Source organism: Amphibalanus amphitrite, unplaced genomic scaffold (genome assembly GCF_019059575.1).
Source record: "Amphibalanus amphitrite isolate SeventyFive unplaced genomic scaffold, NRLGWU_Aamphi_draft 001333F_arrow, whole genome shotgun sequence".
Classification (NCBI taxonomy): domain Eukaryota; kingdom Metazoa; phylum Arthropoda; class Thecostraca; order Balanomorpha; family Balanidae; genus Amphibalanus; species Amphibalanus amphitrite.
Genome location: NW_024882826.1, coordinates 102244 through 129967, shown reverse-complemented (window position 1 = coordinate 129967; position 27724 = coordinate 102244). Strand labels below are relative to the sequence as shown.

Sequence of the window (27724 nt, the reverse complement as noted above, 5' to 3'; positions counted from 1 at the left end):
CTGGTCCGTCCAACATCGTCAGACGTTCCCCCTGACCCCCCCCTCCCCTCAACACCCCTCCCCCTGGCGGAGCGCCAGTCATGCCCTGTTCACATGCTCCGGACTGAAATATCGATTCGAACCGCTGCGCTACCTACAGGGAAAGGTTTGAACTAAAGCCTATGATCTCTGTCACCAGGGAAGTGGGTCAGGCGTAAGGCGATGAGCACTGAACAGTACACGTTCCCTTGAATTTGATGTCACCCTTGAGTGTATCGCAAATAAATTAGGCTTTCTAACACTTTCTGGAATACGATGAGTCACCAGAAGAAATGAGTCTGAAATGGGTTCGGGTCATAGCAGAGTAGCACCCTAGGTAGGTAAAGCTATTCATTGTATTGGTAGCCCGTAACACCAGAGCATTTCCTTGGCTTTGGCGTGGGAGGATTAAGAAAGATTTAAGATTATGGCCCAGGGAGGCAGTTATTCACCCCGAGGACTTGACTGTAAGCACATGCATATTGCATATTTGCATATTTATTTGCATAATCGCGACCTCCAACCAAGAAATTCTAGCGATAGAGGGGAAATAATTTAACTTCATATTCGCGCTAGATATGGTAGTTTTTCAAATATGGCGCACCAAGACGAACTTATTTTTGCTGTTTTTGCTTTGGGCACGATGTGGGCACGATTTTGGGCACGCTGACAAGACTTGCGCCACGGTGACTAGCAGGGTATATAGAACAACGGGTACACCGTCTTTATATCTATGGGTACACCAACGACGCGGAAAGCGCCCATTTTAATGTCCGTGAAGTTAGCGTCAGCAACAGCAACGAATACAGCGTCGGATTCAGAATCGCTTAAAAAACTCATATTAGGTCAATTGGGGGACGGGGAGCAAGAATATGACCTTTATTTGGCCCTAGCTCTTACCCCTTACCCCTTAATCGGCCCTTAAAGGAAGGGGCGCGTCAAAAGTGCCTCAAGGGTTCGTCTGATCGCCAAAATAAGGGTCGCAATCGATTCCCCGGGTCAATATCTAGCCGCAGCCTCGGGTTCCAGATGTGTGCAACTTACCCCTAACCCCTTAATCGGCCCTTAAAGGAAGGGGCGCGTCAAAACGCCCTCAAGGGTTCGTATGATCGCCAAAATAAGGGTCGCAATCGATTCCCCGGGTCAATATCTAGCCGCAGCCTCGGGTTCCAGATGTGTGCAGCTTACCCCTTACCCCTTAATCGGCCCTTAAAGGAAGGGGCGCGTCAAAACGCCCTCAAGGGTTCGTCTGATCGCCAAAATAAGGGTCGCAATCGATTCCCCGGGTCAATATCTAGCCGCAGCCTCGGGTTCCAGATGTGTGCAACTTACCCCTTACCCCTTAATCGGCCCTTAAAGGAAGGGGCGCGTCAAAACGCCCTCAAGGGTTCGTCTGATCGCCAAAATAAGGGTCGCAATCGATTCCCCGGGTCAATATCTAGCCGCAGCCTCGGGTTCCAGATGTGTGCAACTTACCCCTTACCCCTTAATCGGCCCTTAAAGGAAGGGGCGCGTCAAAACGCCCTCAAGGGTTCGTCTGATCGCCAAAATAAGGGTCGCAATCGATTCCCCGGGTCAATATCTAGCCGCAGCCTCGGGTTCCAGATGTGTGCAACTTACCCCTTACCCCTTAATCGGCCCTTAAAGGAAGGGGCGCTTCAAAACGCCCTCAAGGGTTCGTCTGATCGCCAAAATAAGGGTCGCAATCGATTCCCCGGGTCAATATCTAGCCGCAGCCTCGGGTTCCAGATGTGTGCAACTTACCCCTTACCCCTTAATCGGCCCTTAAAGGAAGGGGCGCGTCAAAAGTGCCTCAAGGGTTCGTCTGATCGCCAAAATAAGGGTCGCAATCGATTCCCCGGGTCAATATCTAGCCGCAGTCTCGGGTTCCAGATGTGTGCAACTTACCGCTTACCCCTTAATCGGCCCTTAAAGGAAGGGGCGCGTCAAAACGCCCTCAAGGGTTCGTCTGATCGCCAAAATAAGGGTCGCAATCGATTCCCCGGGTCAATATCTAGCCGCAGCCTCGGGTTCCAGATGTGTGCAACTTACCCCTTACCCCTTAATCGGCCCTTAAAGGAAGGGGCGCGTCAAAAGTGCCTCAAGGGTTCGTCTGATCGCCAAAATAAGGGTCGCAATCGATTCCTTGGGTCAATATCTAGCCGCAGCCTCGGGTTCCAGATGTGTGCAACTTACCCCTTACCCCTTAATCGGCCCTTAAAGGAAGGGGCGCGTCAAAACGCCCTCAAGAGTTCGTCTGATCGCCAAAATACGGGTCGCAATCGATTCCCCGGGTCAATATCTAGCCGCAGCCTCGGGTTCCAGATGTTTGCAACTTACCCCTTACCCCTTAATCGGCCCTTAAAGGAAGGGGCGCGTCAAAAGTGCCTCAAGGGTTCGTCTGATCGCCAAAATAAGGGTCGCAATCGATTCCTCGGGTCAATATCTAGCCGCAGCCTCGGGTTCCAGATGTGTGCAACTTACCCCTTACCCCTTAATCGGCCCTTAAAGGACGGGGCGCGTCAAAAGTGCCTCAAGGGTTCGTCTGATCGCCAAAATAAGGGTCGCAATCGATTCCCCGGGTCAATATCTAGCCGCAGCCTCGGGTTCCAGATGTGTGCAACTTACCCCTTACCCCTTAATCGGCCCTTAAAGGAAGGGGCGCGTCAAAAGTGCCTCAAGGGTTCGTCTGATCGCCAAAATAAGGGTCGCAATCGATTCCCCGGGTCAATATCTAGCCGCAGCCTCGGGTTCCAGATGTGTGCAACTTACCCATTACCCCTTAATCGGCCCTTAAAGGAAGGGGCGCGTCAAAACGCCCTCAAGGGTTCGTCTGATCGCCAAAATAAGGGTCGCAATCGATTCCCCGGGTTAATATCTAGCCGCAGCCTCGGGTTCCAGATGTGTGCAACTTACCCCTTACCCCTTAATCGGCCCTTAAAGGAAGGGGCGCGTCAAAACGCCCTCAAGGGTTCGTCTGATCGCCAAAATAAGGGTCGCAATCGATTCCCCGGGTCAATATCTAGCCGCAGCTTCGGGTTCCAGATGTGTGCAACTTACCCCTTACCCCTTAATCGGCCCTTAAAGGAAGGGGCGCGTCAAAACGCCCTCAAGGGTTCGTCTGATCGCCAAAATAAGTGTCGCAATCGATTCCCCGGGTCAATATCTAGCCGCAGCCTCGGGTTCCAGATGTGTGCAACTTACCCCTTACCCCTTAATCGGCCCTTAAAGGAAGGGGCGCGTCAAAAGTGCCTCAAGGGTTCGTCTGATCGCCAAAATAAGGGTCGCAATCGATTCCCCGGGTCAATATCTAGCCGCAGCCTCGGGTTCCAGATGTGTGCAACTTACCCCTTACCCCTTAATCGGCCCTTAAAGGACGGGGCGCGTCAAAACGCGCCAAAATAACGGTCGCAATCGATTCCCCGGGTCAATATCTAGCCGCAGCCTCGGGTTCCAGATGTGTGCAACTTACCCCTTACCCCTTAATCGGCCCTGAAAGGAAGGGGCGCGTCAAAACGCCCTCAAGGGTTCGTCTGAACGCCAAAATAAGGGTCGCAATCGATTCCCCGGGTCAATATCTAGCCGCAGCCTCGGGTTCCAGTTGTGTGCAACTTACCCCTTACCCCTTAATCGGCCCTTAAAGGAAGGGGCGCGTCAAAAGTGCCTCAAGGGTTCGTCTGATCGCCAAGGTAAGGGTCGCAATCGATTCCTCGGGTCAATATCTAGCCGCAGCCTTGGGTCCCAGATGTGTGCAACTTACCCCTTACCCCTTAATCGGCCCTTAAAGGAAGGGGCGCGTCAAAAGTGCCTCAAGGGTTCGTCCGATCGCCAAAATAAGGGTCGCAATCGATTCTCCGGGTCAATATCTAGCCGCAGTCTCGGGTTCCAGATGTGTGCAACTTACCCCTTACCCCTTAATCGGCCCTTCAAGGAAGGGGCGCGTGAAAACGCCCTCAAGAGTTCGTCTGATCGCCAAAATAAGGGTCGCAATCGATTCCCCGGGTCAATATCTAGCCGCAGCCTCGGGTTCCAGATGTGTGCAACTTACCCCTTACCCCTTAATCGGCCCTTAAAGGAAGGGGCGCGTCAAAACGCCCTCAAGGGTTCGTCTGATCGCCAAAATAAGGGTCGCAATCGATTCCCCGGGTCAATATCTAGCCGCAGCCTCGGGTTCCAGATGTGTGCAACTTACCCCTTACCCCTTAATCGGCCCTTAAAGGAAGGGGCGCGTAAGAACGCCCTCAAGGGTTCGTCTGATCGCCAAAACAAGGGTCGCAATCGATTCCCCGGGTCAATATCTAGCCGCAGCCTCTGGTTTCAGATGTGTGCAACTTACCCCTTACCCCTTAATCGGCCCTTAAAGGAAGGGGCGCGTCAAAAGTGCCTCAAGGGTTCGTCTGATCGCCAAAATAAGGGTCGCAATCGATTCCCCGGGTCAATATCTAGCCGCAGTCTCGGGTTCCAGATGTGTGCAACTTACCCCTTACCCCTTAATCGGCCCTTAAAGGAAGGGGCGCGTCAAAACGCCCTCAAGAGTTCGTCTGATTGCCAAAATAAGGGTCGCAATCGATTCCCCGGGTCAATATCTAGCCGCAGCCTCGGGTTCCAGATGTGTGCAACTTACCCCTTACCCCTTAATCGGCCCTTAAAGGAAGGGGCGCGTCAAAACGCCCTCAAGAGTTCGTCTGATCGCCAAAATACGGGTCGCAATCGATTCCCCGGGTCAATATCTAGCCGCAGCCTCGGGTTCCAGATGTGTGCAACTTACCCCTTACCCCTTAATCGGCCCTTAAAGGAAGGGGCGCGTCAAAAGTGCCTCAAGGGTTCGTCTGATCGCCAAAATAAGGGTCGCAATCGATTCCTTGGGTCAATATCTAGCCGCAGCTTCGGGTTCCAGATGTGTGCAAGTTACCCCTTACCCCTTAATCGGCCCTTAAAGGACGGGGCGCGTCAAAAGTGCCTCAAGGGTTCGTCTGATCGCCAAAATAAGGGTCGCAATCGATTCCCCGGGTCAATATCTAGCCGCAGCCTCGGGTTCCAGATGTGTGCAACTTACCCCTTACCCCTTAATCGGCCCTTAAAGGAAGGGGCGCGTCAAAAGTGCCTCAAGGGTTCGTCTGATCGCCAAAATAAGGGTCGCAATCGATTCCCCGGGTCAATATCTAGCCGCAGCCTCGGGTTCCAGATGTGTGCAACTTACCCCTTACCCCTTAATCGGCCCTTAAAGGAAGGGGCGCGTCAAAACGCCCTCAAGGGTTCGTCTGATCGCCAAAATAAGGGTCGCAATCGATTCCCCGGGTCAATATCTAGCCGCAGCCTCGGGTTCCAGATGTGTGCAACTTACCCCTTACCCCTTAATCGGCCCTTAAAGGAAGGGGCGCGTCAAAACGCCCTCAAGGGTTCGTCTGATCGCCAAAATAAGGGTCGCAATCGATTCCCCGGGTCAATATCTAGCCGCAGCCTCGGGTTCCAGATGTGTGCAACTTACCCCTTACCCCTTAATCGGCCCTTAAAGGAAGGGGCGCGTCAAAAGTGCCTCAAGGGTTCGTCTGATCGCCAAAATAAGGGTCGCAATCGATTCCCCGGGTCAATATCTAGCCGCAGCCTCGGGTTCCAGATGTGTGCAACTTACCCCTTACCCCTTAATCGGCCCTTAAAGGACGGGGCGCGTCAAAACGCCCTCAAGGGTTCGTCTGATCGCCAAAATAAGGGTCGCAATCGATTCCCCGGGTCAATATCTAGCCGCAGCCTCGGGTTCCAGATGTGTGCAACTTACCCCTTACCCCTTAATCGGCCCTTAAACCCCTTAAACCCCTTAAAATCGGCCCTTAACCCCTTAATCGGCCCGGCTAGATATTGACCCGGGGAATCGATTGCGACCCGTATTTTGGCGATCAGACGAACCCTTGAAAGCGATTTGACGCGCCCCTTCCTTTAAAGGCCGATTAAGGGGTAAGGGGTAAGTTGCACACATCTGGAACCCGAGGCTGCGGCTAGATATTGACCCGGGGAATCGATTGCGACCCTTATTTTGGCGATCAGACGAACCCTTGAAGGCGTTTTGACGCGCCCCTTCCTTTAAGGGCCGATTAAGGGGTAAGGGGTAAGTTGCACACATCTGGAACCCGAGGCTGCGGCTAGATATTGACCCGGGGAATCGATTGCGACCCTTATTTTGGCGATCAGACGAACCCTTGAGGCACTTTTGACGCGCCCCTTCATTTAAGGGCCGATTAAGGGGTAAGGGGTAAGTTGCACACATCTGAAACCCGAGGCTGCGGCTAGATATTGACCCGGGGAATCGATTGCGACCCTTATTTTGGCAATCAGACGAACCCTTGAGGCACTTTTGACGCGCCCCTTCCTTTAAGGGCCGATTAAGGGGTAAGGGGTAAGTTGCACACATCTGGAACCCGAGGCTGCGGCTAGATATTGACCCGAGAAATCGATTGCGACCCTTATTTTGGCGATCAGACGAACCCTTGAGGCACTTTTGACGCGCCCCTTCCTTTAAGGGCCGATTAAGGGGTAAGGGGTAAGTTGCACACATCTGGAACCCGAGGCTGCGGCTAGATATTGACCCGGGAATCGATTGCGACCCTTATTTTGGCGATCAGACGAACCCTTGAGGCACTTTTGACGCGCCCCTTCCTTTAAGGGCCGATTAAGGGGTAAGGGGTAAGTTGCACACATCTGGAACCCGAGGCTGCGGCTAGATATTGACCCGGGGAATCGATTGCGACCCTTATTTTGGCGATCAGACGAACCCTTGAGGGCGTTTTGACGCGCCCCTTCCTTTCAGGGCCGATTAAGGGGTAAGGGGTAAGTTGCACACATCTGGAACCCGAGGCTGCGGCTAGATATTGACCCGGGGAATCGATTGCGACCCTTATTTTGGCGATCAGACGAATCCTTGAGGCACTTTTGACGCGCCCCGTCCTTTAAGGGCCGATTAAGGGGTAAGGGGTAAGTTGCACACATCTGGAACCCGAGGCTGCGGCTAGATATTGACCCGGGGAATCGATTGCGACCCTTATTTTGGCGATCAGACGAACCCTTGAGGCACTTTTGACGCGCCCCTTCCTTTAAGGGCCGATTAAGGGGTAAGGGGTAAGTTGCACACATCTGGAATCCGAGGCTGCGGCTAGATATTGACCCGGGGAATCGATTGCGACCCTTATTTTGGCGATCAGACGAACCCTTGAGGCACTTTTGACGCGCCCCTTCCTTTAAGGGCCGATTAAGGGGTAAGGGGTAAGTTGCACACATCTGGAACCCGAGGCTGCGGCTAGATATTGACCCGAGGAATCGATTGCGACCCTTATTTTGGCGTTCAGACGAACCCTTGAGGCACTTTTGACGCGCCCCTTCCTTTAAGGGCCGATTAAGGGGTAAGGGGTAAGTTGCACACATCTGGAACCCGAGGATGCGGCTAGATATTGACCCGGGGAATCGATTGCGACCCTTATTTTGGCGATCAGACGAACCTTTGAGGCACTTTTGACGCGCCCCTTCCTTTAAGGGCCGATTAAGGGGTAAGGGGTAAGAGCTAGGGCCAAATAAAGGTCATATTCTTGCTCCCCGTCCCCCAATTGACCTAATATGAGTTTTTTAAGCGATTCTGAATCCGACGCTGTATTCGTTGCTGTTGCTGACGCTAACTTCACGGACATCCCATTTTACCTGGATGAGTTACATGGTAGGTGATATATTTTTTGAATATGGAAAAATAGAGTATTCCATTCTGACGAGTAAAGTCAAATTCATAAAGCAGTTATTTTTTAATTATATGTACCAGAAATATGCCAGAAATAACATACCAACCATAGTTTAAAACTTAGTCTAAAGTGAGTCGAAAAGCGTATAGTTGGTACTAAGATGGAAGGAATCAGTGGAAGGCAGAAATGGCGCAGCTGTTTCATACTTAAAACGTGTTCGCAAGCAGGATTTACGTGATGCTAGCGACATCTATGAATACAATCGGGGATGCTGATTGGCCGATCGAGTCCGTGAGCAGGATCACTAATTTACGCTAGTACAGGGTTGAGGCATAGTGCGCATGCGCAGGAACTTGTGCTCTCATGGAGGGGCTTTTGGTACCTCGGGCAGCGCCCAATGCTTTTTGGACCTGTTATGGCCTCCGCATCGAAAAACGCTAGATAGAAAGGTTGTAGAGAAAGCTTGAGGCTACCTTTTCCCACAATAATATTGGCACTTTTTCTTTTAACTCACGTATGGGACTCGCTTGAAAAAGGTCGATTTAACATGGAAACCCTATGGGGTAGTAGTTTTTGAGCGCCCATTTGGCCTAATGCTACCAACTGTTACTGGCTACCCCTGGAACAACGTGACTAGCTTGCGCCAAGATACCTATAAGAATTAAGAAACGCTTGCGCAAGGCTATAGGGGCTATAGATAAAGCGGTAACCGTCCCTGAATTACCAGAAAAATTAATAATGCAAGTATAAAAATGTATGCCTTACAGAATCTTATAATTTCAAACCTACAAGAATTTGAAGTAATATCATTATAAAGTGCTACAGTTTGTGTTGTAATGTCAAAATATGTGTCCTTCATTTACCTTCCCGAGACGTCCACCAAAATTGAAATATGGATTTTATTCAGTACCTACTACCTAGTGTGCTCACCAGGCATTAGCATAAAGCAAAGACTTTTTGATGCTAGGGTTACCATTCTGCCGTGCAAAGGCAAAAACCATTATGTCGGGTCAGAGGCCATTACCTCAGGTCAGAGGTCACCCGAACATAATGGGTTTTGCCTTTATACGGCAGCATTGCCATATGAATGTTTCTGGCGTGGTGCAATTGACGATGAAATACCTGCTTGCAGACTGCCCATTAATTTGGTTTTTACGGATATTTACCCAGCTTATGTTGATGGTCATTGTATGAATGATGAAGCTAGAGCCAGGGATCACAGATGCTGGCTTATTGGAGCATTTGTCAGGTACGTAACTCATAGGCGTCGCCAGAGATTTTCGGTTGGGGGGGGCAAAATCAACTTTTGTGTTAAAACTTGCCTTTCCCCAGTCTTCACTCACTCGTTTTACATATCATTCGACGCGCAATGGTGCGAGGAATCCGATGGTGACAAAGGGTTTCTTCTAGCTATGACATGTAATTTTTTACAGAAAAATTCGAAATTTTTAAATTTTATGACAAAAACGACTGGTAGAATTATAGTATATAGTGGCTGCGATTGCCGACGCACTGCAGAGGGCCCCTGTGTAGACGCTCGACGCTCATGATCATTACCCAGAAAAAGGGGAAAAACGCTCCATTTAATCGGATCACCCTGCTAAAACCACCATTCACGCATGCATGCAGAGGTTTTACGTGAAATGCATAGGACTTATCCCAGCCACCGATCGTAGCTAAGTTGGGCATTCGGCGGAGAGTGAATGTCGGAAGTGTGAATCGGAAGTAATTCATCTTTGCTCAAGTGAGAGGAAGTGTTTTGTTCACTCGAGTGTGAACAAAAGTTTCTCGTTTTTCGTGTGAAGGGAAGTGCTGCAAACGCGAACAAAAACTGTTAAACGGAACCAAAAGTTACGCACGGCATAGCGGCAAGGGATCCCTTAGAGATAGGTTTGGGACTTCCAGGCCATTTCAGGCCACTCAGGGTCAGTGCTGACTCTCAGAAGCATGCTTAGGATCCCGGAGATCGGCGTGGGTCACCTCAAATATTTACGTGTACGTGGTGCTTTAGGGCTTTCCGAGCCCAAGGTGGGGCCCTCAGAAGCCAGTGAGGGCGGCGGGCGCTAAGAAACTAGGCCCAGGGTGAGCCTGGAGCCCTCGGATAACAGTGTGAACCCTCGGGGTCTGTGTCGAATCCCTAAGGACCTTACGCAGGGACATAATAAACATGTGTTGCGGACCTCAACACATGTGAGGGACACGTGAGCTGCGACCCCTCAGATGCCGGCTTGGGGTTAGCAAAGTCTGTCGCCTCAAAAGTTTGGCTGAACTATCAGAGACCAGTTAAGGTTCTCAGAAATGTTCGAAGGCTCAAAGATCCCTGTATGGGCCCTCAGAGAACATGGACACCAGTGGGACTTTCAGAGGCCCGTTTGGGCCCTCTGAAAGCTTCTTTAGGGCTCAGTGGAGCTCCTTAGGAGCCTTTGTTTAAAGCAAGCTCATGAGCCCTGCGACACTTGCACGGTAATTGAGCCTGTCGCAGACATTTGGCGAGAGTTGAGAAAGGCCCCGAAGATTTCGTTTCACGCTTTGAACGAAAATTGTGTCAGCACTCCAAAACTTATGAAAATCAGCTGTAAAATGTAATAAAGAACGAACTAGGAACATGGAATGAATCACAGCATTGACATTTCCGAGTCTGGACTCGGAGTCTTGAAGATTTTGGCGACTGCGAGTCAGACTCTGGTTTAAACTGCACGCTCCAACCGAGTCTGACCTCACGGACATTCTCAGAAAGGTACCCCCATTTTTTCCCGACTCCAAAATCTCATCGGATCTGTATCGATCTCAGGGGGTGCCCGGTCCGAGGTTGGGGGGGCAAGCTGCCCCGCTTGCCCCCCCGTGGCGACGCTAATGACGTAACTTTTGATCCTTTTTTCATGGTGCTCTGCTGAAGACTGAAGTTAGGTTCTATGGTTGAAACATGTGAAATTGAATTGGCAATAGAACACAGCTTCTGTATATTTAATGTTGATGATTTTATGTTCTATGACATTTCATAGCTGTATACAAATGCTCCTTTGTCAATCAATGCAATTGACTCATTTAATGTCATTTTTCCAGGCATCTCACAGCTCAACTCCTCTTCTCTAGAGCTTGAGCTACATGATGTAAAACAGGAGCCATTAGATGGTGAGTTGATTGTTCAGTAGGGTGGGTCATTTTTTTTCAACTTTTTTTCGAGGACACAAAATGAAGACGGAAATTCCTACGGAGCATGTCACAAGAAGACTGTGTGAATTTTTCAATTTTTTTGGTTGAGGTTGCGGGTCGCCGCAGCCAATTAATCAACCGGGGTTTTCGCTACATTTTCACTGCACGCGAGTTTTGAGCACAAATATCATATAATTAATTATTTTCAAATATATACCTCGAAACTTCAGCTATTCCTCAACATATTCTGTAAGTCTATTGGCTGTATCTCTCTAACTGTGGCCATGGTGCCATGCTCTCTGTATCGGTTTTCCGCAACTCGATCGCAGCGCCATCTCTTGAGAGGACTGTTAACCTTGCGTCGGTTGAGACAATATGCATTCTGCTGATGCGATCTTAGGACGCTGATGACAAAAACGTGAGGCACAGGAGCGTATATAGCGTGAAAGCTGTCCATTGCAATTAAAGTAGCCATGACATGTACATATTAGGGGTTCACCTGACTTTAGCACAGCCATTATTCGCCAAGTGCGATAGTGTCCGCTGGACCTATTAGTCATTTGATTCTGCGCTGAGACTTCAGCAGCATTATTTTCAGTTTTGGCTTCGATTATTTCCTTGCATGTAAATTTAACCTTTCAAACCTAGTGTTAGAACTGAACAGTAGCAGCTCAATTGCAGAACAAGTACTAAGTTAGCCTCGTCAACTTAGCCCGCCTTCATCTGACAACAGACTGAGGATGAGTTGCGACTTGCGAGGTATCCTGCTGATCGGCGATCCGCGTATCATATCACTGCCTGAGTCACGCGTTCTCATCGGACCATCAGATCCTATTTTGATGACCTATTGTGACTGGGCCACCGCAACAAGCAGTGGAGCATCGAGCTTTGAGGGAAACTGACCTCATAATAACCGCGGTAGTAGCTGCTAAGCGGTCGCCGACGCAATTTGTGATCTCAATCATGTGACATTGTTGCAGTTAGTGGAAAGGAGCCTCCATGTCGAAACGGAACTAATGCCGCGTGGTGGTCCTCGGTGACACTTCACATTCTGTTCTCGGATAGGCAAGTGGTTACAAAGAAAATGCACTTCTGCATTTTACGTGTATAAGGATGCGTCGTTTATCATGATAAATAGGATAGCCGTGCTGGATCATCGGTTATGACGAGCCCGCTGGACGAACATATTGCTTCAGTAAATGAGCCCGGTAGTCAATGCTTATTCTATTTTACACCAAAATCAGACAAGGGCCAAACTATTAAACAAGTTTACAAGACTTGTGGAAAAGTCACTGGACTAAAGCCGCGCCGATCAGTGGACCATTTACTAAGAGTGCCTGTGCATCGAGCAGGAACCGTTCGTGCCGTTTCGGGCAACGCCATGCAGTCCAGATCAGAGAACACTTCTGAACAGCCCGGAAGCAGGCGTCACCCCTTGACAAATCCTGAGGTAGCTGTCAGTAGGGAAGCTTGAGCCCTTGAATTTGGTAAAATGGCTTACGTTGGCAGCTTGCAAGTTACGTATTCCGTCGCGATCGCCTATCATACAGCATATATTGACCGGCTTCGAACTATCACCGAGTTCAATGTTGTTCACTATGTCCCAATGTGGTCCGAAATTACGGAGTAAACATTGCAGAGACGGTCAATTACTCCAAAGCATCCAGCTATTGCGAGACCTCTCAGCTCATCGGTCTGTGTCATTTGGCCAGTGATCGACAGGAATAAGTACCGGGCTCACTATAGGAAACTTTTTTTGGGCTGTACTGGCCAATACAGACAGCCAGCAAACAGTGCATACACTGCGATGCTTGCTGAAGTAAGGAATGGTGATAAAAAGACTCGAGACACTTACGGCAAAAACAAGTATAGGAAGCGAATGAGGCAGGAGACATAAAGATATGCGATTCTACCAGCATTTTGCAATAAACAAGTCATGCACTACATGCAGCTCATAGATCGGTCCAAAGAACGTGTTACAGAGTCACCGATAGCAATCTCGCTGGAAGAGGGTGACCTTCGACCCGCTGCTTAACAAATTAATTTCGATCCGGTGCATACCCATACTCACTACTCAGGCAGTGGAGCGAGCCGTCCGGCTCCTAACTTAGGCAGCATACACTGTTGTAGAGAGTACGTCTCGGTTACATCACGTGAGCCATCAGGACGCAATGCAACGCTCTCATGCCGGCGTTTGAATCAATTATCGAAGTGAGATTTTCTGTCCTAGGACGGTAAGGTGGCTGGCTACATTGCATTCAAAAATGAACATACGGTTTCGGGTTTGGACTGATGTTATCTGTCTGCAAAACGTAATTTAACTGATAAACATATATCAAAGTTAAGCATCTCTGATCTCGCTGTTTCTTGGCGAAATCACTATAGGTATAGCTTCCGGAGCAATTTATGATTCCTGAAGTATTTCGGATCGAATGGGTACAACTCACCTATAGTTCGTTTTTTTTTTTCAAAAGAACGCTGGCTCCAAGTATGCTTTTCGAACAAGCACGTGTTTTAGCGAGCAAAACGAGCAAAAACTGAACCTGAGAAAATCGAACGTTGACTAATTTTAACATGTGATTTCTTCCAGATAATTTCCATATGTGCGTTTTGGAACCAGATATGAGAACAGTGGTGACGTAATGCTGTCAAACATGTATTGCAATGTAACGTATAACTATCATGGACGGAACCGCTTACTCGATTATAAGCTCGGCAACAGTGAAAAACCAAATTCTTTGACACTTGTCCCATTGCACGGACATTTGGGTGCCTGCTGCCACCAGTGACGTCATCATAGTAGGTTCATTTTTAAGAAACAATTTCCAGCTATTTACCGTGCACAATTTGAAATCGATTATTTTTTCGGTAAGAAATTCTTGACCAGACACTGAAGCTGCCAAAACTCACGTGAGAGCTTCGATATTGAACTTTGAGCCAGCGTCCTTTTGAAAAAAACGAACTATAGTGTCAAATAAGGAACACCAGACACCTAGGAACACCAAAGAACACCATATACCCGACGTGGCAGCGGCTGCGTCAGCTCTTAACGGTCAGAAAGCCGTCAAAATCAATATTATGCCAAACTCGCTCAATAGATGGCGCTGGTTTCGTTGCGCTCAGATCGCCGATGCTAATCGCTATTCTGAGCACGATTCTGCCACTGGGGTTTCCAAACTTTGTGAAGAGGTGGGGGTAAGCATGTAGAACTAGGAAAGTGGTAAATATAGTACCTTTCTTGAATTTTTCCCACTAAATTTTGCAAACAACGAGAAAAATGAGCAAAAGTGGTCTCGAAAAACCGTGGAGCCCAGTTCCTTTTCAAAAATTCGCAAAAAAATATGTTTTAACCGTTTTATGGATCAGCACGTAGGAAAATCGCTCTTCACTTGAAAACTTTTTCCATCGACCCGCTTTTTGTTCAGACTCAACAGTCAACACTAGCAGGCGTGAACCAACTTTTCCCAACACTCACTGTGTCATTTATGTCAGTGTTGCTATTGATTGACTTTGTAGGCAGGTATTTGCAGGGAATAGTTACCTTGGGATAGCTTTTTTTAGTGGCCTCAATGTATGTTATTGCCCTCGCAAGGAGGGCGACAACCTAGCTAGTCATTTTGACACATAAATTCCTATAATATTCTGAAACTAAAGCTCACCAAACCTCATGGGTATTCATAGTGTTGTGAAAGTTGATAAAAACATGATGATACTCTCACAAGTGCTCTGTGATGGCCATGCATGTCCTACTTGTTTTCCCCTCTACCCTCATAAAGTAGAATGCAACTCAAATGCAAAATCAACAGATTCGATAGTAGAAGCTTTGCTGAGCAGGTTGATTGAGAGCTGATCTGTTGATTGTATTTAGTCACATTTTTTTTTTGCACAGGGCTGGGTACCTACCTACATGCAATCACATAAGTAATTTTTATATTCCAGAGGCTGTGCCTGACGTGGCGGCGGGGTTCGTCCTCCGGGACGAAGATGGAAATGAGCACCAGCTGGACGTTGTGACAGCAGCTGTTGCCTCAGGTATGCATCCTCATTCCTCATTGTACTGCATGTCATGCTTAAGTACCAGGCTTATCTTTGATTTTTTGCTGGTGACATGAACATCTTTGCCATTCTGATTTGTAAATGTGGAAAATTTTGTAAGAGTTGATAAAACATGTTGTTCCACTCACCAATATAGCCCATATGTCTGCATCGTTTGATGTACTTATGTGCTTTCTGTGTATAGCTAATACTTTTATGGTTTTATTTTCTCTTTCTCAGACGATCCGTTCCTGTGTTTGGACTTTATACCGGAACCGGATCCCGCCTCCGAACCGGAACCGGATCCCGCCTCTGAACCGGATCCCGCATCTGAACGGGAACCGGAGGATGCCGCTGACTCGCCCGGACCGGGTGAGCGCGATGGAGAACCAGGTGGGAGCGATGACGCCCCAACTGACCGTCCCAGCCCGGCAGAACGACCCTCTGCCGGCGAAAGAACCCGTGCTGGTGCAAGTAAAGCAAAGTCCGGTGGGAAGAGAACGACAAAGAAGCGCTCCTCGGCGCAGCGTGATGCAGACAAGAGGCCAAAGCCCACGAGACGGTGTGCCTGCCTGTACTGTGGCGCTGAGGTGTTTAAAATCTCGCGACATTTGGCGAGAAGGCACTCAAATGAAAAAGAGGTCATTGATGCGCTGAAATACCCAAAGTATTCAAAGGAAAGAAAGGAGCTGTGGCTAAGTGTCGTGAAAAGAGGCAATTTTCAACATAATGTCAAGGTGATGGCAGCTGGTAAAGGTGAAATCATCCCGGTGAAACGAAAGTGGAAAAGGAATTATACTGTGCAGAAAGATGAGTGTGCACGAAATGATGAGTATGCATCATGCGACCAGTGTTTCGGTTTCTACTTACGAAGTACGCTGCTCCTACACAAGATGAGGGTCCATGGCGTGGAGCATCCCCAACAGCAGAGGCTTTGCGAGAGCCCTGCCATCGTGGGCCTCGATGAGCTACTGACATCAATGGAAACTGACAGCGTTGGCGTCGCCTGCAAAACGGACATGTTGATCTTGAAGTTCGGCGCCAAAGTGCTCTCAAAGCTGGGACCTTTGGCCATCGACAAGGCAAAGATCTGTCGAAGGATGCGTGAGCTGGGGGAAGTGCTTGTCGAAGTTCGCAAGCGCCGCGAGGGCGTGTCGCTGCAGTCGTGTCTGGATCCGGCGAGGTTCAAGGAGCTGACATCGGCCGTGTGGAGGCAGGCGAGACGCTGAGGGATCGGACACAACGCGCGTGCGTTCGCCAGGACCGTGGGCAAGTCCCTGAGCTCGTGCGCCCGGATCTTGGTCACCCTCGCGAAGACCGCCGAAGACGCCAAGCTGAAACAGGGGGCTGTGGGTTTTCTGGATCTGTACGAGAGGCAGTGGCGTGTGATGACTGGGGTGATAGCTGAGGAATCTCTCGGTAAGTCTGTCTCCGTCACAAGCAGGTCGCCGAGGCTGGGGACCTCGGAAAGGGACAGACGGCGACGGTCTTCCCGCAGACATCAACAGCTCACAGAGAAAGTCTCTGGAAATCATGGAGCAACTACATCGGAGCGAACGGAAGTAACGCGAGCGGAATCGCGTGGCCACGTTCCTGACCGTAGAAGTTCAATCCCAGATGATCAGCGTATCAACTATGAGCAGGCTGGGGGACACCCTGGAAGCGACGGTCAACCTGTGGATCAGCACTCGAAGCGGACTGAGCATCCAGAGAGCGGCAGAGAACGTACCGCAACCGAAGCACCTCAAAATAGTACCAGACTACCTGAAGGACAGTGCAAAAACCTCAATCAACCTGTGCGGCAGCGTCTCGAAAGTCCTCAACATCCTGAGGTCAACACTGCCAGAGAAACATCATCTTCCTCGTTTCAAGACGTTCCCCGAGGCCCTGAGGAACACCTCGAAGGCAACGCCAGAGCTGAGCGGGAGCATACCGCTCTCGATGAGAGTGATTCCACGACGGCTGGTGAACGCACCCTGTTAGCTCCTCGCGAGGGAACCTTACGTCACCACCCGGGCACCAAGCGCAGGAGGTCACCTGTTGGACGCCCTACCTACAAACGCAGGCCCTGGTCGCAGGAGGAGAAGGAAGCCGTCGAACGGAGACTGAACTGGTTCGTTCGTAAGCTCGTGGTTCCCGGGCTGGACTACTGCCGAGCGGCGCTGAAGGAGGAACCGGCTCTGAGTTCACGCACGTGGCGGGACGTGAAGTACTGTGTCTACAACATGATCCAGCGGAGGAAGCGACACGGAGACTGTGCCGAAGACTCGGACTGATGTGTGTTTTGGATTCAGCTGCCTGAGGATGAAAAGTGGACTGAGGTGTGGTTTTCTGATCCGCCCTGATTAGCTGCCGTGAAGACCGAAGGATCTCTGTCGCGGGGAGTTGTACAAAACGCTACGTCAAAGATAATGTGTGACAATGAGTTGAATGCATTACGTGTTCTGACTCTGATGTGCGACATTTGTGTGCCATACTGTTACTTCTATTGTGAGGAGCATATTGCTAGTATTTTGTGGTATCACTGAGACAACGCTTGTATTACATTGTTCTTTCATCAGAAGGCGCTAGTTCTTTCATCTCACACCTAGTACCTGCGCATTTTTGCTGGAGTTCATTCGTCATAAGACGCTTGCTTGATCGTCAATAAAGGAGATACTTTGTAAGAAACGATGCGTAATTGTCATATTGTAGAATAAGATTGCATGTGAACGAGACGGGACGAGGAAGGAACAGGTCGGGTAGGGAAGGAACGGGATAGGAACGGAAGGGAGGCCAGTTTGATATGAAGGATGAATGGGATGTTTAAAAAATTGTCAACTTTTCAAAATGTGGCAGAGAAACGGGCAAATAGGTGAAACCCGTTTGCGTAAAAAATAGTGATTTGTGGTACGTAACCGTCGAGAGGCTCTTCAGATTCGTTCAGGGGTTGAAATCTGTCACAAGCGCTAGTTAGGTGATATCCCGTCTACTGATATTTCTGTCTAGTTGTCGGACCGCGGCCGAAACACTTGCGGCGAGAATTATAACTATTGGTTCCGACTTTCTCCGCAGTCGTCCGCTTCGCTTACGCTCCAGCCTATCTGTGCTAAGGCTCCTATCTCCTACCTCCTATCTCCACCCGCTTTTTTGTTCTTGACCTCTGTAGTCTGTTGTGGTTGATTTTTTTGTATCCTCCGTTGGAAAGGCATTGATGCTTTGATGATAGTACTTGTACCTCCTTTTCAGCTGTAACTATTGCATCGTTGTGATGTTACGGATCTAGGGAAATGACTAGCCGATGACAAATCGTATCAAAAGGTCACCACTGTTGGTGGCTAAGTTCGCACTACTGTTGCTACGCCACACGGCTCGCTCAGTTCTGTCACGGGTGGAGGAACGATGCGCCCCAGACTGACCTCGGCTCGGGCCCTGACTGTCCTGATCGGGCTGCTGCTGATGGGACTGGCTACATTTACTACATTGACTGCAGTGTCGGGTCAGCGGGAGTCGGACGGTGAGTTGATTTCTGCTCTCTTTTCTATGTAAGTATTGCAGCTGTTTTATCGAATATTTATTACCGTATTGTTTTCTTTTTTGAGAGGGGATTACGATTGCCGATATTCTAGTTTTCTCACGAACACTTAATGCGTGCTGTCTGACGTTTTAGTAAGCTAATATCACGTTTCTCGCAGGGACCGATAGTGAAAGTTATCTCCTTGACTTTCGTACCTTCAATACCCTCAATAACGAACTAAACGCGTTCCCATGGCTAGATAAGTAAATCATTGTCTTAACGTTTTATACAAGGAATGGTCATCCCCGAACAATGTGTAACGTTTGTTCGTTGTATCCCTCAGGCGGCGGCGGCGGAGCGGACGAGTGTCTGCTGTGTCGCCGTGCCCTGGAGGAGCCGTGCGCTCCGACAGCTGACGGAGGGTGCGGCCCGGTCTGTCCCCCGAGGTGCGGGCACGCGTCACCCGGCGGTGGCGGAGGGGCAGGAGAGACTGGACCGATGAAACCGGAGCCGTAGATCACCAGGTAGGAATAGACGAACGGGAGCAATTAAACTGAACTCTGGGAACCAACATGTGTTCTCTTGCGCGAATATAAAGATTTGAAATGAAGACCAATGGTCCGCAAGTACCTAGGATCATCGCTAAAGCAGCGTTCCTGCCGCCTGTTGCCGATTTAGTCAAGTAACTAGTGTGACTGTCCCACTCCTCCCAGGCTATCTGTTTCCATTCAACTGATCCTCAACCCATGTGTCATCAATCGTCTCCCCTCATTCTTATCTTCCTTCCGCTATCCATGCCCAAAACCCTTTACTTATTTGTCTTTATTACTGGTCTCACTAGACGTCTCCAGCGTGACACAGCAATTGTCACTGTCATGAGTCACTTGTCAGCCCCCTGACAGTGTCACCTGACAGCTCTCTTCCCAGCCCGCACCTCGTGACAGTCGATCCCGCTGACATTCTCTACTCAGCAGTTTGTGTACAACATGTAAATACCAACCGGCGACCTTACCACAAAGCCGGATTTGCGACTGAACAACGAACCGTACCAAAAGGTCACCGATGTCCTCAAATAGGCGCGGCTGTTGTCCGCAACACAATCACTCACGAAAAGACCACCGCGCGTGCGACACAACCGAGTGTAAACTCGTTACGATTTGACTGGACTGGACTATACCAGACTAGACTAAGCTCTACTGGACTGGGCTAGCTAACAAGACTAGACAAGACAGCTAGTCAGAAAGTACCAGACATGGATATTTATAAGCTGAAAGGACCGAAGCTCTGGCTCCTGCTGGGACTAGTCGCCTGCACGACGGAGTCGGCTCTACCGGTAACTGATGGTGAGTTGAAGCTGCCCTGACTGATCGGGGATTTCGTCACTAATGATTAAATGTTTCACTCTTGTGTGTTCTACAGTTCAACATTTGCATACTCTATATATAGAGATCGTATCGTATCGGGAGGGATCGTCGTATACGATCTCTATACAGCACTGCACAAACAAATGTTGCCTGTAGAAAAACTAACTATGTTGACTTTTTGTAGACGTTCATACTTGAGAAAAGGCCTGTTCCTACCTGTTTTGAAGTGATAAGTTCCTAAAGTAACTAAGATATCTTTAAAAAAAACACGGACCAAATAGTGCATGGACGCGTTTCGATTATTAAATCTTCATCAGCATGACATAATCACAGAGAAAACAAGATATATCTTGTTTTCTCAAGATATATCTTGTTTTCTCTGTGATTATGTCATGCTGATGAAGATTTAATAATCGAAACGCGTCCATGCACTATTTGTTCCGTGTTTTTCTACTTGTCTCTATCAATATAAATAAGATATCCTTATAGAGAGCCCTAATCACGATCTTTAAACAGCTGAAGCTCATGCATTGTTTTTCAGATGCGGGGACCATACCATCCACATGGCCGATACTGGGCGAATGTCCATGGCCCAGTCGTCTGTTCAAGTCTCAAGTCAAATCCCACCAGCTCCCCAGATGCGAGTCTTTGTTCGCGAGGTGTGATGACCCGTCGTACCGCTGCTGCCGATGGGGCCCCATTCCCCACCAGCTGGCCTGCGCCCCCACGTGCTTTCCCCCCTGTGAATGGGGTAGAAGATGCCAGCTGGAGCAGTTTCTGACCAGCGGCGGGATTGCCACGACGGTACTGAAGCTCCGCTCCGTTTGCGTGTAGGTGGGCGGATCACGGCGCTGCCTGCAGTAGGCATCTCTTGAGCTGATTCAGCAGTACGGAAATAAAATGGGCATATATAAGAACAAGTCTTCATATGTGTGAATGACCGGGTGGCTGAATTATTTCTTTTGCGGTTTTGCTGAAGAGGCAGTTACACGCTTATAAGCCTGGGTAAAGGTCCTCTGCCAAAACACTTCGGTATTTAGCTCCGAAACTATATCTCTGAATCGCAGATGTCAGCACCGCATAGTTTTACCACCAGGTGGCAGGGCTGAAGCCTGGGGGTTCTTCAGCTATATAGAACTGACAAGTTCACCGGGCACAAAATTTGATACTTCGAGCTCCACAAATAAGCGCACAAGTTGACCATAAGACACTTGATTTTGGACAAGTCGTGACTCTTGTTTGACGCTGATGGTGGCTCAGCCATAGTGGTATGTTTTTCTGCGGAGAAGTCCGTGATGTTACTTTGCTTTCTCTGGTCCGTATTGATCGTTTCGAGGCGCCTCATTTCAGTTCTCTGTCAGTTGAATAGCCATAGAACCACCACACAGAAGCGCACGCAATCTCATTACACCTCCGCATTATACCACGACCCTACAGATTTTCTATCTCCCTGCCCGTTCGATTTTAGCACGCGCTCGATTGCCTTCGCCTTCAATATCGCCCCATCCCGTATCCTTTCAGACGGCCGGGTAGCCGTCACGGAGCTTTGTACGCCATCACAAAGAGGTTGGTCTCTCGGCGCGTGCGGAAGAGCCGAGAGGGGCCGGTGCCTTCCTTGATCGACCGGTCAGTGGGCTGGGGGGTGGGATACGAAACGGCTTGGGGGAACAGCAGGACACGTGGCGGGGATGGGGGAGGAGAGGGGTAGAGATGGAACGAGGAAGAAAATGAGTTTGCAGTGCTATGTGATATTCCGAATCAAGTCTCATTGCGATGCACGGTAGTTCATCTCAACGTCATATACAGTGGCCATATATGCAAACCAGTTATTGCTTACCCGCTCGATAATGGAACAGAGAACAGAACGAGCTCTCAAGCTTTCACTAATTGCCTACTTGCACAAACATGAAGGACTACCTACATTTGCGCTGAAATTATTGCGAATCCTTGAAGTCAGCAAAACTCCCAAGTGAGGCCATCGACCGCATCACTTCTCGACAACGCCCTGTGCACCTTCCGAATTCCCAATTGTTTTGACTAGCTTCACCAGCGTTTGCGTCAACCCGTGGTCACAAGGGTTTTGTCGTATGCAAAACAATGCAATATTGATCAAGCTCGCCGGTTACGACGCCCCAATGCAGACTCCCGAGCAGGCGGCAGATGGCTCAAGTTGCAGGCCCCAGGTCCACATATCGAACGTCTAGGCGAAGCTCGAGGCCGGAAGTACAGCTCAAAAGCCGCCAAAAGGCTTGCGTCGCACCCCACCCAACCGCAGACGGTCTCTCGACTCATCACGTACGATTTCGATGCCAAGCCATTCAGATCAAGCCCACAGACTCATCTCAATCGTGTACGTGTACATGTATTTCAACGTTCTCCTCGCTCTGGGCCGCAAACCGCACATTTCATCGATTTTGATTGATCGAAACGCCTGTTTGCTCTACGGGCTAGCCTACTGATAGCTACACGTACACTGCCATCGGCGTATGGAGGCCCCCCAGCGGCGACCCACAAAAGCGCAGGCAAGGGTGGCGGGCGTGGGGCAAGAACAGCATTGGTCCACAAGCTGACACGGCGCACGCCGATTGGCCGGCGCCGACGGCGACGTCACCGACCGCCGGCCAATCAGCGGCCGGTATACTGGCCCGTCCGAGCCGCCCCAGACCAGCAACTTATACAAAAAATAGCCAAAATATCTTTGGATATCGAACGCGGTGGGCGGTAAGGTGAGGGAGAGATGAGGCATGACAGGACCAGACACTCGCACAACCGCCTAGATAGAGGGAGAGAGTAAAAAATGAGTATTACAAAACCGTACAAAAGTAGTGCGATAAAATGCCAATTTTGGAATGACACTTTGGCAGCTAAAAAGCTAGAAATTCAGTCACGAGAGTAAGACGCGCGAGTGCGGCACACCGATTCCGCACTCGGCACAGCGAGCCCACCGATCGGCCGCGCGGGCGCACATCAAAGCAGACATTTATACAAAATGGTACAATATGTACGGCGGCCGGGTACCGCGGCGCCCTGACGCGGCTCGGGCGCCCCTGGGTCACCCAGTCAGTCTCTGCTCACTCTGCACCGAGCTCTCTCGGCGCGCGGCCTCTGGCTCCGGGGGAGGCCGCCGCTCTTCCCAGCTGAGATAACATTTCCAGTCATAGTCGGCGGCGGATGGATTATTCCGCCTTGGCCTCCGTCTCGGCCTTCTTATTGTCTTCCTCCTTCTCCTTGTCCTCGTCCGCCTGAGGAGGAAGAGAGAACGGGTTAGAACAAAAGCGGAGAACAAAGGCTCGTCTGTCGGACACTGGGTGGCTCAGGGATAGGGAAGTCTTTCGACACCACGGATACACCCAGAGACGGATTAAGATAGCATAAAACAGCCAGTCTAGTGCAAATATCGATACGCTCAGTGGCTTAGCAATGGCAAGCCGGAGGTGACAAAGCTTAACCCAAGACGCCTGTCTGTCGAGCACACCGACAAGTGCTGTAGTTTCTGAGCCCAAGGAACGACTGACTCATCGTGTCGTCCCAGTAGCTAGGACCGAACCTCTCCCCTTCCCCGACCCCAGTCGAGTTGGAGTGGGGTCGATGGAACAGTGAGTCAACTGGCGCTGACGCCCCCCCCCCCCCGCCCTCCGTCCGTCGACCCTCCGACCAGTCTGGCGCGTGTCGCGTGTTCCATAGTCTCGGGACAGACCCATGGAAAGGCTGGAACCGCCCTGGAACCCCTTGCTGTTTCTAGGTTCTCTCTTAGACACCTTTTAGTATCCAGTCTGGCTGCTATAGCCATGGAAACAAAACCATGAACAGGCTAGGAGAGCCTGGAACAGTCCTTTACCATCCCTGGGCAGGCTTTGGGTGGCAAGAATCGCCCAAAACCCCTGCCCCGGAATAGGCTCCCTTTAGACAGACTTTCATCGGCTGGAGCCGTCTTGAAAACCCCTCCCTCTCCACCCAAGACACGTGTCTCCGTCCGACCAGCGATGAAGGCTTCGCCACGCCCCGGCCCGGGCAGGCTTTGTTCAGCGCCGGATTTCACGGCCTCTGAACAGCGACAATGCCCCCAGTCTGAACAATGATCAAAAGCCTGAGAGGCCATCCTCGATACAGAGATGCGATAAGTGATGCGTCCGCGATACCCGTTCGGACCGATGTCTTTGGAATTTATCGCAGTGAATTATCTACTGATGGAATAAATTTACGTTCAGAGTACATTAGCACAATTTTACTGACCAAACCAGCGTTTGAATTCCCCCTACAATCCAGCCCACATTTGTCGTACTTCCCGCTCCCGTCTTACTCCGACTTGTGTGCGTGTCTGCAGCTTGCAGTCCGTCGGTCCGTCCAGACGGTATTGATTCGAGCAGCGACGGCCACCTGGCGCCAACTTCCATTGACCCAGTCTGTGACCCCTCCCCTCCCCTGGGGCTCCCGGGGGCAGACGGGACTGGGGGGGGGGGAATGCTGATTTGAATACCACGAACCCATTGACCCCCTTACCCTTATGCTGTAGTAAACAGCGTGAAATCGTCAATCAATACAACAGCCACACAACCAAAACCCTGGTTATCGCCTGCGCCATTTCCTCTTAAGTTACCTGAAAGACAAGCTCTCAGTTTCAATACTGTCCTTTTGTGTCAGAGTCACCTAAGGAACGTATCCCTAAACCCCTTCAGCCACTGATGTATTCCATCGCGTGGCACCAGCGATATCCTACCTTAGACTGCACGCCCACGCTCAAACTTGGCGACCAGGAACGGCTTCCTGCCCGCCTTATGAGACCCCGCGGCTGCTAACATGACGTCCCAGAAACTCATTTGGCCGCGACCTGTGACTCGGCACCGCGATCCAGGTCACCTTGGACCGCAATCCCCCCGGAAATAACGAACTACCGCCGGGGAGGCTCGCGCCGCCACTGCACGAATCCAATCAACGGCACAATTCGACCAGACATGCAGAAATTCGGTCGGTCCGGCCCGGCTGGGGTATTCTCCGAAACGGAATCGGCCGGAGTTGGTCCAAAGTTGACCAAAGAGTACAACAGAGCTGGTCCAAAGTTGACCGGGGCTCGTCAGAGACTGGTCCATGACGGGCTACGGTGACAGTTTCTGTACCCCGGGGCGGGGATAGAGGGGGAGGCGGCAGACATATCGACTGAGTGACGCCGCGGAGAGAGGGGTGGGAGGAGGGAGAGAGGGGAGGGGTGGGGCGGCCACTTCCCGTCCGGTAATGGACTCTGACTGTCCCGGACAGTTATGGGCGGCAGACACGAGCGCCGCTGCCGGCCGCAGTCAGGGGTCACAGTCGACCACAGTCGACCACAGGCCACTCACAGTAAACTGGTCACATACATTACCAGTCAACTACAGAGACAGACAGTCAGTCACAGTCAGGGGTCACAGTCGGTCACAGTCGACCACAGGTCACTCACAGTATAAACTGGCCTCATAAATTACCGGACAATCAACTACAGACTGAGACAGTCACAGTCAGAGGTCACAGTCGGTCACAGTCAACCAGACGGATCACTCACAGTCAACTTATATAGTTACATACATTACTGAACAGTGAACAGTCGACGGAGACAGTGTCTGTCACAATCAAGGACAGAAACTCGCAGTTGGTCAGTCAAGTAAAAAGAGAGCCATGGTCATTCACAGCAAGTTATAGTTCAATATAGTGAACTCCACACAATTGTCTAGTCAGAGTCACTTCAAAGTGTCAATCATTCAGCGCCCCATTTAGATTACGAATCACAATCACATAAATGGCTTCAGCCATACCCATCAGTCAACCCTTCAGAGCCATGGCCACAGTAGCAGTCATGTCACTTTCACGAAAATCACAGCCAGTCTTACGTCGTAATTTATCAGCAGCAAAACGTAGTTCATAGACGTTACTCAATAACCACGTGGATCTGAATCACTGAAATACAATAAATATTCCATCGTCCCCTGTTCTCCCCCCCCCACCCCCCCCACCCATCCGCCGGATCACACCAGCTCTAACTAGTCACGCGGGCCGTCACGAGGACCCGTCACGAGGACAGTCACATCCCCCCGCCCCGTGACGGTCCACCGACTCTGTCGTAACATATCGTAACCAAATCGGAATGTCCAGTTTGTTTGTTTGTTTATTGGGGCTTTAGGGCGCGTCGACTGCAGAGGTCATTTTGCGCCCATAACGTCGCGCTAGTAAAACAAGTGTTTCAAAAGAAGAAACTTTCTAGATATCAAGACTAGAAAGTAAAAGACTTTATAAAAAAAAGACAGGGTAAAATAAAACAACGCAAGAGCGTCGTAATAGACAACTGACTAGACAAGGAGACTAGAGAGGATTTGGGTCAGGTCGAGTAAATCGCTTGGAATTTGACTGCGCGGATAAAGGAAAAGATGTTGCCAGATAAAACCCAGGGTGACTCGTCACCCAGCAGGTGGCGGACAGTGGTACCCGGAGCGATGCGGCCGAGGTAGCGCGTCCGGTCTGGTTCTAAAAGTGGACAAGATAAGAGCACGTGAGCGACGGTAAGAGGCGCGGAACAACCGTTGCAAATGGCCTGCTCGTCTCCGCGGAGGAGGTGGCCATGCGTGGCATGAATTCCAACAGAAAATTCCAACCGCTGCCCCCGCACCACGGGACGTATGCACTAAAGGCACCATAGACCCACGATGGAATCGGCAATGTCCGGTCTAACGCTCGGGCAGATAAGAGTACAGCGAGCTTACTATGGCCTACAAGGAAACCGGTCATTTAAATTCGCAGCCAGTCCACCTTCCTTCATTGGTTTCGATCCCTATTGTCTCGCTTCGTTGTTCTCGTCTTTATGCATCGAACAGGTGTTGTATGACGTATTTAGGTATTCTATGACGTACTGCTTTCACATATTCAGGTGTTTATCAGTATGATATCAGATCATACCCAGGTGTTCTGTCCAACTCGCTGATAAGGATCGTACAGAGATACCGTGACCGATTTAGTAGTACCGCGTACGGCCTGAATTCGCCGTAACGCTGCCAGCTCGGCGTCGTAGATTGGCCGATTGTTTGTATAAGAATATCTGATTGTTCGGAGTCGCCTCAACTGCGCTATGCACCAGTGACTAACCAAACCAACCGGTGATAAACCGTGAATATGGAGCAATCACACCGCCGCATTGTGATGATGTAAGAAAACTGTTTAAACAGGCTATCAACTTGTCCCAATTCTGAACTAATCAAACTGAGCCGTGCTTTTAACTCGATGAAACCTACTTTGGCAGAGTTCACCTCGGTCGAAGCTCGCCTATGACTAACTTATTACACCATTTCCGGGTCAGAGTCAGAAGACCTGACAGGCTGCAAAAGACAAACCACGACAAATTTATCTTTGCTCACTTGTTGTTCTCCAATTGAGACAATAATCATAACGGGACCAGGGAATACCCGTGATGCTATAAACTCCCCTGCAGAATGCAGATGATATCACCCGCATAGGTCACGTGTCTTCGGGGCGGTCACGGGGTTTTCTTTTCCAAACGACAACTCCACTGATCATAATAGATTGCATAATTCCCAGAGTAATGATATCAACTGATCGCTGAATAGGCGAGATGAACCGTATATAGCTGATACGTTTCGAGTGCCTCTTATAGCGCTCCCAGGATGGATAAATTTACCACTAATAGGATAGAGTACAGTCATTGGGTACAATTGAACGGAATGTGATAAGATACCGGGAAAAACTGGCGCATATGGTGACAGCTAACAAACCCAGAAAAGACGCAATCAGCGCGAATACACGCATTGGTCACCAGTTTCGCGGCAACTCGTATCACACCCGAATGCGAGCCGCCTAAACTGATTCACTTCCACACAAACCTAATTTCTAGTTCAGAGCTCGCACAAAGCAAGCACGCAATTCGCGCGTATCAGGCAAACTGTGCGACCCTTGTGACCAGCCGT

General features: G+C 50.0%; 2 protein-coding genes and 1 long non-coding RNA gene across 6 annotated transcripts in view; 2 read left to right on the top strand and 1 right to left on the bottom strand.

Moving 5' to 3' along the window:
• The first annotated feature begins 649 nt into the window (after window positions 1-649).
• Window positions 650-17590, top strand: LOC122372225. Of its 4 annotated transcripts, none has more exons than XR_006254834.1 (5): window positions 650-716; window positions 8869-8985; window positions 10800-10868; window positions 14829-14921; window positions 15165-17590. XR_006254834.1 is itself a non-coding variant. In XM_043349157.1 (5 exons), exons 2-5 carry the CDS (start codon window positions 8931-8933, stop codon window positions 16151-16153), a joined length of 1206 nt encoding a protein of 401 aa, XP_043205092.1. In that variant the 5' UTR covers window positions 8345-8490; window positions 8869-8930; the 3' UTR covers window positions 16154-17590. The 4 variants fall into 4 exon arrangements, 3 of the variants coding, with proteins under 3 accessions (XP_043205092.1, XP_043205091.1, XP_043205090.1); XM_043349157.1 differs by lacking the exon at window positions 650-716 and adding an exon at window positions 8345-8490; XM_043349156.1 differs by lacking the exon at window positions 650-716 and adding an exon at window positions 8357-8441.
• Window positions 17591-18129: 539 nt separating this feature from the next.
• On the top strand, window positions 18130-20730 carry LOC122372236. The gene is made up of 3 exons (XR_006254835.1): window positions 18130-18420; window positions 18764-19763; window positions 20326-20730. It is a non-coding gene; the product is annotated as an uncharacterized LOC122372236 (long non-coding RNA).
• A 1396-nt stretch (window positions 20731-22126) lies between these two features.
• LOC122372235 (failed axon connections-like) overlaps window positions 22127-27724 on the bottom strand; it is a 43459-nt gene continuing 37861 nt past the window's right edge. Inside the window, exon 6 of the mRNA XM_043349171.1 lies at window positions 22127-23026. Within this exon, the coding sequence (XP_043205106.1) occupies window positions 22961-23026 (66 nt within the window). The 3' untranslated portion in view covers window positions 22127-22960. The remainder of the gene's footprint in view (window positions 23027-27724) is intronic.